The sequence below is a fragment of the Euprymna scolopes genome, chromosome 40 (assembly GCF_053919585.1).
Source record: "Euprymna scolopes isolate OS-2025 chromosome 40, ASM5391958v1, whole genome shotgun sequence".
In the NCBI taxonomy this organism is placed as follows: domain Eukaryota; kingdom Metazoa; phylum Mollusca; class Cephalopoda; order Sepiida; family Sepiolidae; genus Euprymna; species Euprymna scolopes.
Window position 1 is genome coordinate 44,880,565 of NC_136521.1, and position 12,449 is coordinate 44,893,013.

A 12,449-nucleotide genomic window follows, 5' to 3' on the forward strand; every position below is an offset into this window, starting at 1 on the left:
AAAAAGTTTTAAGAAGGAATGAGCCGACCAAGAAGCTCGGCGAAAAAAGCCTTTGGCGGACATACAGAAAAATGCACACACTAACACCCATTTTTGCTTTTATATATATAGATTTATTTCTTTATTTCTGCATAGTAGTAAATCTCAAGACAAACACGCGAGTTGCAGTTATTTTTATTTGAATGATTCGTATAAATATACATTAGATAATCTTAATCTGAAAGGTCAGAGATTAATTAATATTGATACAAAGATTCTTATGCTTAAGACAGAGGAAACTTGCCAATGTGGACAAATTCTCTCCAACTTCTCTTCTATGCTGATGGCATCACTGTTGTTAAGTTTTTGTCAATGAATTAGCAAAGAATGCAAAGGAGATAGGGTTAGAAATAACCCTAGAGAAAAAAGAATGTATATCTACAGCTAAATCACAGTTTAACCTAAACATGACTATTCACAGTAAACCTATTCTGTCTAGTAATCTTTTATTCAATTAAGAATCTTGCTACTCGTCTACTTGACAAGCGGAAATGTACAGCTTTTATAGCTTGGATTATCAAAGGAGAGATAATCCATATTTAAACATTCTCCCCCACCAAATTTTTCACTGATAGAGAAGAAAGTCCCTTAAATGTTCAGGTTCCCTACAAGCTCACAGTGGCCGCCTCGGTAGTCCATGATTCAGAGTCAGAGTGCTAAACAGGAAGGCTCTTCAGTGCGAACCTGTCTGTGGGCTCTAAAATACCTCGCTCCGAATGTTTCCTTCTCAGAGGAGCAGGCCGTTCCGTGTCAGAGTCAGTCTCTGGATGAACATGTTTTTTTTCGGAGCTAGTCCTTCATCTGTCAGGGATTCAAGTGTTGGCCCATCTAAACTGTCTGACAGAATCTTAATGGAGACAGTGTCATTAGACGTCATGTTAGGAGCAATTTCAGTGCCATGATCTTCTGAAGGCGCTTCAGTGTCGCGAGTTGACCTATCCTCAGGAGTTGTCCGCAGTCCTGGCACGTCTCCGGTAGGTGCTAGGTCTCTGAGAGTGAGTTAACCATAATCCAAAGGATCAGAAATTAGTTAATCTCAATTCAATAATTCAGAAATTAGTTAATCTCAACCCAAATGATCAGAAATTAATTTATCCTTACCTGAAAATTCAGAAATTAGCTTACCTGCCGATGAAATTCTACCTGTATAAGAGCCAAGTACGTCCAAGGAAGGTGTACTGTTGCTATATCTGGGCAGGAGCTGCTAGAAGTCTTATCCTGCCTTGACAGAGTTCAAAATAGACTTTGTAATCTAGTAGGAGATGCCATTCTCTCTTTCCTGCAACCTCTTCCCCACAAAAGATACGTTGCTAGCTTGTCTCAGCTCTATTGTTATTTTCATGGCGAATGCTCATCTGAGTTCCAATCTATGGTCCCCCCCTTGCCAAATTTTTATGAAAAACACTCATTTAGCCAAAACCACTATCAATAATTTCCCCCATTCCTTATCTGTGCCAAAACCTAAATGTAGATTTCATGAACAAAGCTTCTTTCTTAGAACTGCATGCTTGTGGAACTCTCTTCCGTTTGCCTGCTTTCCGGCTGACTACAATATGGTCGTCTTCAAGTCCAACATAAACAAGTTCTTGATGAGCCGTCCCCTTAAGTAATCCAATTTATCAAATTTCCACTACTAACTATTACTGCAATATTCTCCCATTGACTAATGTACACTCATTAACCCTTACTCTGAAGTGACCCACGGGCCTCCTATGTAAAAAAAAAAAAATATCCCGGACAATGCCCTATGACCCTGCCAGTTTAATAAATGAGATAAAATTATTAAGAAATGCATCTGAATTATCTACACACTTTAATCCAGCTGAAGTAGACGAACGCATCTTCTCTCTCTCTCTCTCTCTCTCTCTCTCTCTCTCTCTCTCTCTCTCTCTCTCTCTCTCTTTATATATATATATATGTATATATATATATATATATATATTTATGTATATATGTATATATTTATGTAGAAGTATATTCTCTTATAATATATACCAATCCTTATTTAAGAAGCTCAATGTAATTATAGAACAACATAGTGATTAACGACAAAAAACTATCTTCCAAAATTCATGATGTTAACCATCTTATAATTTATACCTTTTAATTCAGTTAACTTTTACAATTCTTGACAGTATCTGTTTCATAGTGCAAAATCAATCACTAATTATTATATCAATCAGTGAATCTATTATGCTTTTAACTCATCAGAAGAAATAGCAACAATCAATATGAGTTAAGGACATAATAGATTCAGTGATTGATATAATAATTAGTGATTGATTTTGCACTATGAAACAGATACTGTCAAGAATTGTATAAGTCAACTGAATTAAAAGAATAGATCATGAATTTTGGAATATAGTTTTTGTCATTTATTTACTATATATATATATTATTTCTATATTCATTTACTATATATATATTTTATTTCTATATTTATTTACTATATATATTTTTTATTTCTATATTTATTTACTATATATATATTTTATTTCTGTATTCATTTACTATATATATATTTTATTTCTATATTTATTTACTATATATATATTTTATTTCTATATTCATTTACTATATATATTTTATTTCTATATTCATTTACTATATATATATTTTATTTCTATATTTATTTACTATATATATATTTTATTTCTATATTCATTTACTATATATATTTTTTATTTCTATATTTATTTACTATATATATTTTATTTCTATATTCATTTACTATATATATATTTTATTTCTATATTCATTTACTATATATATATTTTATTTCTATATTTATTTACTATATATATATTTTATTTCTATATTCATTTACTATATATATTTTTTATTTCTATATTTATTTACTATATATATATTTTATTTCTATATTCATTTACTATATATATTTTTTATTTCTATATTTATTTACTATATATATTTTATTTCTATATTCATTTACTATATATATATTTTATTTCTATATTCATTTACTATATATATATTTTATTTCTATATTTATTTACTATATATATATTTTATTTCTATATTATTTACTATATATATATTTTATTTCTATATTTATTCACTATATATATATTTTATTTCTATATTTATTTACTATATATATATTTTATTTCTATATTTATTTACTATATATATATTTTATTTCTATATTTATTTACTATATATATATTTTATTTCTATATTCATTTACTATATATATATTTTATTTCTATATTCATTTACTATATATATTTTATTTCTGTATTCATTTACTATATATATATTTTATTTCTATATTCATTTACTATATATATTTTATTTCTGTATTCATTTACTATATATATATTTTATTTCTATATTCATTTACTATATATATTTTATTTCTATATTCATTTACTATATATATATTTTATTTCTATATTTATTTACTATATATATATTTTATTTCTATATTCATTTACTATATATATTTTTTAGTTCTATATTTATTTACTATATATATATTTTATTTCTATATTCATTTACTATATATATTTTCTTTCTATATTCATTTACTATATATATATTTTATTTCTATATTCATTTACTATATATATATTTTATTTCTATATTCATTTACTATATATATTTTATTTCTATATTCATTTACTATATATATATTTTATTTCTATATTTATTTACTATATATATATTTTATTTCTATATTCATTTACTATATATATTTTTTATTTCTATATTTATTTACTATATATATATTTTATTTCTATATTCATTTACTATATATATTTTCTTTCTATATTCATTTACTATATATATATTTTATTTCTATATTCATTTACTATATATATATTTTATTTCTGTATTCATTTACTATATATATATTTTATTTCTATATTCATTTACTATATATATATTTTATTTCTGTATTCATTTACTATATATATATTTTATTTCTATATTCATTTACTATATATATATTTTATTTCTATATTCATTTACTATATATATATTTTATTTCTATATTCATTTACTATATATATATTTTATTTCTATATTCATTTACTATATATATTTTATTTCTGTATTCATTTACTATATATATATTTTATTTCTATATTTATTTACTATATATATATTTTATTTCTATATTCATTTACTATATATATATTTTATTTCTATATTCATTTACTATATATATTTTATTTCTGTATTCATTTACTATATATATATTTTATTTCTATATTCATTTACTATATATATATTTTATTTCTGTATTCATTTACTATATATATATTTTATTTCTATATTCATTTACTATATATATATTTTATTTCTATATTCATTTACTATATATATATTTTATTTCTATATTCATTTACTATATATATATTTTATTTCTATATTCATTTACTATATATATTTTATTTCTGTATTCATTTACTATATATATATTTTATTTCTATATTTATTTACTATATATATATTTTATTTCTATATTCATTTACTATATATATATTTTATTTCTATATTTATTTACTATATATATATTTTATTTCTATATTTATTTACTATATATATATTTTATTTCTATATTTATTTACTATATATATATTTTATTTCTATATTTATTTACTATATATATATTTTATTTCTATATTTATTTACTATATATATATTTTATTTCTATATTTATTTACTATATATATATTTTATTTCTATATTCATTTACTATATATATATTTTATTTCTATATTCATTTACTATATATATATTTTATTTCTATATTTATTTACTATATATATATTTTATTTCTATATTCATTTACTATATATATATTTTATTTCTATATTTATTTACTATATATATATTTTATTTCTATATTTATTTACTATATATATATTTTATTTCTATATTTATTTACTATATATATATTTTATTTCTATATTTATTTACTATATATATATTTTATTTCTATATTTATTTACTATATATATATTTTATTTCTATATTCATTTACTATATATATATTTTATTTCTATATTTATTTACTATATATATATTTTATTTCTATATTCATTTACTATATATATTTTTTATTTCTATATTTATTTACTATATATATATTTTATTTCTATATTCATTTACTATATATATATTTTATTTCTATATTCATTTACTATATATATATTTTATTTCTATATTTATTTACTATATATATATTTTATTTCTATATTTATTTACTATATATATATTTTATTTCTATATTTATTTACTATATATATATTTTATTTCTATATTTATTTACTATATATATATTTTATTTCTATATTTATTTACTATATATATATTTTATTTCTATATTTATTTACTATATATATATTTTATTTCTATATTTATTTACTATATATATATTTTATTTCTATATTCATTTACTATATATATATTTTATTTCTATATTCATTTACTATATATATTTTATTTCTGTATATATATATCTATAATATAAAGCTGAACGTCTGTGTGTGTGTGTGTGTGTGTGTGTGTGTGTGTGTGTGTGTGTGTGTGTGTGTGTGTGTGTGTGTGTGTGTGTGTGTGTGTGGTCATCAATAGGCTCCTATATGTTTGACTATTATAGAAAACTGATCACATATAATGATAGAAGATGTATCGAGATACAGTAATGGGTATGTTTGATCTGGCATAATGATGATTCATTAAAATTGTGAGGTCTGCAAAGTCCACAAAGTATGGAAATAAAAAAAATTAAAAATTAAAAAAAAAAACGTTTACAAGTGTTTTTGATATAAATGTACATAATAATACTTTGATAAGTATATTTTAACTTAAATAGGGATGGTATAATAAAATTGTAGCCTCCCTAGAATGGAAATAGGCACAAACTTTAATAAAGACTTTTCATATCTATCTGCGTAAGTATACTTTAATAATTATGTTTCAGTTTGAAGAAATATAGTATAATAAAATTATGGGGTGTTTGTTCGCGCCTGACCTGCGTAGAATGGAAATATGTCACAAAGTTTAACAAGGTTTTTTTTAATATAGATCCACAGAATATTGTGATAAGTGTTTCAGTGTGAACAGGTATGGTATAATAAATTATGGGGTTTATCTATTTTATTTTTACTTTCATCATATTTTGCTTTGGTTTTGATACCCCCAAATTCGAAGCTATCTCTTTACAACCCTTCCTTTTCATAACCTATCATACTTTCATAAATCAGAGTCCATTTTCTGTAGGCTGTTTTTGAACCCAGTCAACAACGGGTACTTTTGCTAGTATATATATATATATATATATATATATATATATATATATATATATATATATATATATATATATACTATTATATAAAAGGCACTTTGCCTCTGTGTGTGTGTGTATGTGTGTGTGTGTGTGAGAGAGAGAGAGAGAGAGAGAGAGAGAGAGAGTACATTCCTTGTAGACTCCAAAACGGCTAGGCCTATTTTTTATAAAATTTCACAAAATATATCTGGCAGTGTTCTTAGATAGGTTTTTGTATGGGAATCTCTTCAATGATGATTACTACGATGTTGTCCCATTGACTACTGTATACTCTTAACCCTTATCCTCGAGTGGCCTCTGGGTCTTCATAAGTGGTGGCTCCTTTGTAAAAAAAAAAAAATTAAATCCAAAGATTTAAATATTAATTAATCTCAATCCAAAAATTAATACGTTAATTAATCTGAAATTATTTTTTCTTTTAGGAAAATCGTTTTTTTCTTAAGGGATTCATTCTACTGGCAGTCGGGTTGATGGGCATTCTCGGCTGTCCACGTTTGGATCTTCCTGGTGCCGGGCCACTTCTTTGCCTCACAACGGCATTTGTTGCGGCGGCTGGTTGGCGTCAACAAAACGAATATAAATGTTTGGTTAGTAAAACCTTTTGGTACGCTTGAACAATTGGCACACCCTTACAGAAGTTACTTTTGCATTTAACGACCCGTGCTGAAGTATATTTAAAAACCTATCATTTAATATGGAGAGAGGAGGGTGTTTTGTAACTATTCTGTATTTTCACCTAACAATTTAATTAAAAAAAAAAATATTGTAAAACTTGAATTTAACTTTAAAAAAAAAACATTTAAAAAATAGTGCAGGTCGTTAAATGCAAAAGCACATTGAAAAAAAGTCATAAATAAATAAATTTTAAAAAAATAATGACGGGGGCGGGTGACAGACCGAACTTTTCTCAAATTGAAAAGTCACAAAATAAAGTAAATAAATAAATTATTAAAAAAAAATAAAATAAAATAAATAAAAAAAAAAAAATAATAATAATAATAATAATAATGGGGGGGGCTTAAGGAATCAACGTCAAAATGAGGCTATCAATAAGTTTTAAAAATGGAGGATCGCTATACTAGAAAAATTGAACCAACCTTCCAAACCTTTAAATATTGATTTTTTGCCCCCCCCCCCCGATAAAAGGAGGGTGGACCTGTAAATTCACCCTTGCCTCTATGTCCGTTCATCTGTCCGCACTTTTCTCAATAACTACGCCTTGAAATTTTTTAAAATTTTGTACAAACATTAAACATGATATGAGTAAAAAAGTAGCAGCACGGATTTTCCAAGAAAACTCCAGTTGACTAGGGGAGGGGGGTGCCTTTCAGGTTAAAATGGCTAAAATTGACACTTTTGTGCTTATTAAAAAAAAATGATGCCTTGGATTTTTATGAAACTTTCTGAAAAGTTGTAACTAACTGATTTCTATATAATTTTGTTTGTCTATACTTTGCGATAACTCTTAGGTGTGCCCCAGAGGATCTCTTAGGGCTAATAAAAACATTCCATTTTTGGGAGCTACGTAGTAAGTTATGAAAATATATATGACAATTAATCTACACAGAATCGTCTGCATTTTATTCCTGTGAAAAGGGAATTTCAGCCTGACGAGTCCTTATGAGGGTGAAACATGTGTTTGCAATAGAGTAGGATGTAAGGTCTATATGCTATGTAAGCCAGGATCCACACTACACACCTGCGAAAATCGGAAAAGAAAAAAGTTGAATACCGTATAATTTTCCCCTGCAAGTTCTCGATGGAGAAACTTCTGGATGGAACAAAACTGTGAAAGAGTAAAATCAATTTGAAACAGTTCGACGGAACTGTAATTAAAATAATGAGCACTTTCGAAGGAATATTCGAACGATGCAAACTGTGAAAATGAGATTGTGGGTGTTCTGCCCATTTAATGGATGCCTACCTACCTGGTTTGCTCCGAAGTTGCTGGTAACAAGCAAAGTACATTTTGCTTTGGATACGACCACTAAAAGGACATCTAAATTGGCATATGACGCTTCTCAGTAGATTGTTAGCAACAGCAATCATGCAATCTGACAACAGTAAGTACCTTATAAGGATCACCAAGACGAAAATTTCATTTATATATACGAGGGGCTTCCAATAAGTTTTCAGACTTTTTACGGGCATTTAATATCATCAAAGACTCTTGAAAATGTTATTGCTATACATCTTATGAGATGTCTGACCAATTTTTATGATTTCAGGCTCAAATCAACAGCTACAGCAAGAATTGTAATACACCCTACTAAAGGCCGATTGTCGCAGCTGGTGAATTTCAGAAATGCAATCTGGACATGAGGACACATTAGAAGAACGATATGCAATAAAATTCTGTTTTAAACTTGGAAAAAAATGCCATAGAATGCTTCAGACTGCCTTTGGACCATCTTGCATGAATCGAACATCAGTTTTTGAGTGACATAAGGGATTCAAGAAAGACAGGGAGGATGTGAGGATGATGAGAGGTGTGGGAGGAGTAAGGAAGTCAGAACACCAGAGTTGATTGGCCAAATAAAGAATATCATGGGCTGCCGTGTGTCTATAAAAAAATTATGTGTACAATTTGATGTCAGTGTGGGAACTATACATGCAATCATTTTCATCCTTCGTCTGCTTTGGAATCTGCCATTGGCCAACATCTAATCGAAAATCCGGCTTGTACTTATGCCTATAAAATGGATTGTTTCAGAATATTACACCGGCTGACTCTCAAAATCACTTAAAGATTTTGAAGTCAGTCTCCATTCTTTCATGCAAGCCACCACTTTGTTGGCAGAAAGAATTCGTTAAATCCTTAGAATTGCTTAGAGATCTATCAAAATCATTCTCATACCCTCTTCATCTCAATTATTTTATATTATTTATATATTTACCTTATCTTCCTCCTTTTTTTCATATATCTCCAAGTATTTATTCTTGCATGACTATCTAATTCGTCTTTTTGCATCTTTTGATAACGAACGATTAACTCCTGATGAGTTTTTTGGTGAAAGGGACCCCTAGGGTTTGTTCATATTATTATTTTTAAAGTGCTGTATAGTTTTTGGATCGTGAAATATATATAGGCGAATATGGGCAAAGAACATTGGTTAATGTATACACTGGAGAGTTACCTCCCTTGGGAGACAGAGAGTTCCAGCCTGGAGAAGTGAAGGTACGTTTTCATTTATTGTGGGAACTATGCCTACTTGAGACAGAGTAGAACTCTAGCCACTTCGAAAGTGAGTACTGATTTATTTTTCTATATTGTCATGTTACTTTATTCTTTATGTTTGTCAATAGACGCAAATATTACACAAATACATATATACACATTTGTGTATATATGTATTTGTGTAATATTTGCGTCTATTAAGTATTTGTATTTGATAAGTATTTTCAGAGACTCTAATACTTACAACACACACACACACACATATATACATATATATATATACATATATATATATACATATATACATATATATATGCATATGTATATATACATATATATGCATATATATATGCATGCATATATATGCATATATATATACATATGTATATATACATATATATGCATATATATATATATATTCATACATATATATATATATGCATATATATATATATTCATACATATATATATATGCATATATATATATGCATATATATATATGCATATATATATATATATGCATATATATATATGCATATATATATATATATATATATATATATATATATATATATATATATATATATATATATATATATAAGCATAATAATGATGGAACAATTCAAGTATTTTTCCCGATTCCATACTAAATTAATGATTCTGATACGATTTCCTATTTCGATTTTTTTTTTATAAATCTCTAAATATTTAACTATGGGGGGGTGTTATTTTCCCCAATTAACGTAAAAATACACTTGTTAAATATGCAGATGTTTTGAGTGATGATCTATCGATTTTAGTTTTACTAATAGTTTAAAACAAAAAATACTTATCATTTCATTATTACTACCAAAATTGAAGATTTTGCTTTAAACAAAATGATTAAGTTCATGTATATTGTTAACATGAATTAAAAGCTAATATCTCTTCAACAGTGCTCAGTACACGTGCAGAGCTTTTATCTAAATAAAATTCACTAAACATTGTAAGAAGTTTACTCTTTTTCTGAAAAAATTTTGTTTTACTATCTAGTTTCTGACTACAAAATTTGTTTGGAATCCTGACAGAAAACGAAAATGTTGAAACATCAATCGATCCATGACGACCTCTTACAATGTTTATATAATTTTATTTATATATACATATAAGGTACGTCCAAGGATGGAGTACTGTTGCCACATCTGGACAGGAGCTGCTAAAAGCAGCTTATCCTACCTTGACAGAGTTCAAAATAGACTTTGTAGCTTAGTGGGGGAGGCTCTTTTTTCTTCCCTGCAACCTCTTTCCCACAGAAGAGACGTTGCAAGCCTGTCTTTGTTTTATCGTTATTTCCATGGCAAGCGCTCGTCTGACCTCCAATCTGTGGCCCCCCCCTCCCGCAAATCTTTCACGAAAAACACCCGTCTAGCTGAAACCACTGTCAATAATTTTCCCCACTCTTTATCTGTGCCTAAATCAAAACGTAGATTCCATGAACAGGGTTTCTTTCTTAGAACTGCACGCCTGTGAAACTCTCTTCCAGTTGCCTACTTCCTAGCTGACTACAACTTGGTTGTCTTCAAGTCCAACATAAACAAATTCTTGATGAACCGCCCCCTTAAGTAATCCAATTTACCAAATTTCCATTACTAACGATTACTACAATATTATCTCATTGATTACTGTACACTCTAGAAACCTTATCCTCGAGTGACTTCTACGCCTTGGTAAATGGTGACTCCTAAAAATGGTGTGTGTGTGTGTGTTTCTGGAACAGGAACGATTGACGCTCCTACCCACTCCTTTTCTTGTCTCCTTATATCTTTACCATTCTGTCTGTCTGTCTGTCTGTCTGTCTGTCTCTCTCTCTCTCTCTCTCTCTCTCTCTCTCTCTCTCTCTCTCTCTGAAAGAAAAGATGAAGAGAGATAGATGGGAAGAGTGGTAGACGATGATCTCAGAAAATAGTTGTATAATGACGTTAGCCACATAACATTATCCACCTCCCCTCCCAAATCATGTGACTATAACGGCATATGATTTATTTAACGGCAGGGATTTGTCCCCCGGCCACAATGTCCTTTTCCCGTTGATGATTGGGGTACATTGCTAGTCCTGTGCTGTTCTAGGCGGTCCATCCTTCCAGGCCATTGTGTCCAGTGTTTCGGGTCGAGTAAGTTTATTACTTACTCCCTAATGAACTCCTACCGGCGAGTGTGCATCTGTGTGTGTGTGTGTGTGTGTGTGTGTGTGTGTGTGTGTGTGTGTGCGTGTGATATCGTTTGTTTTTAATATATTTTGTTTTTCTTTCATCTCATATAAAGGAGAGGATCTCAGACTCCATGTCAATCCTGTGGCTCATCTTCCAGCCTCTTCTCTTTGGTCTCATCGGAGCACAAATGGAGATTGATAAAATCAGTGCAGACACAATCTGTAAGTTGATTAATTATTCCTTGATTCTTTTTTTTTTTTTTTTTTTTTTTTTACATAGGCATCACCACATTATCAAGGCCCAGAGGCCATTCAAGGATAAGGGTTAAAGGGTGTACAGTAGAAATTGGACGATATAGTAATCATTAGTAATGAAAATTTGGTAAATTTGATAACTTATATGGAACGGCTCATCAAGAACTTATTTACTTTAGACTTGAACACAACCATATTGTAGTCAGTCGGAAAGCAGGAAAACGGAAGACAATTCCACAGGCGTGCAGTTCTAAGAAAGAAGCTTTGTTCATGGAATCTACGTTTAGGTTTAGGCACAGATAAAGACTGGGGGAAATTATTGATAGTGTTTACAGCTAGACGAGTGTTTCTTGTGAAAGTTTGGCGAGGGGGGACCATAGATTGAAGCTCAGTCGAACACTTTCCATGAAAATAACGATACATCAGAGACAAACTCGCAACATCTCTTCTGTGAGATAGAGGTTGCA

General features: G+C 28.1%; 1 protein-coding gene across 4 annotated transcripts in view; it reads left to right on the forward strand.

The window, feature by feature from the left end:
- Window positions 1-12,449, forward strand: part of LOC145265515 (sodium/hydrogen exchanger 9B2-like) — a 79,748-nt gene that overhangs the window by 36,659 nt on the left and 30,640 nt on the right. For all 4 annotated transcript variants that reach the window (XM_080121426.1, XM_080121425.1, XM_080121423.1 and 1 more), the window contains 2 exons: window positions 6,784-6,948; window positions 11,841-11,949. In XM_080121426.1, the coding sequence (XP_079977552.1) occupies window positions 6,784-6,948; window positions 11,841-11,949 (274 nt within the window). The remainder of the gene's footprint in view (window positions 1-6,783; window positions 6,949-11,840; window positions 11,950-12,449) is intronic.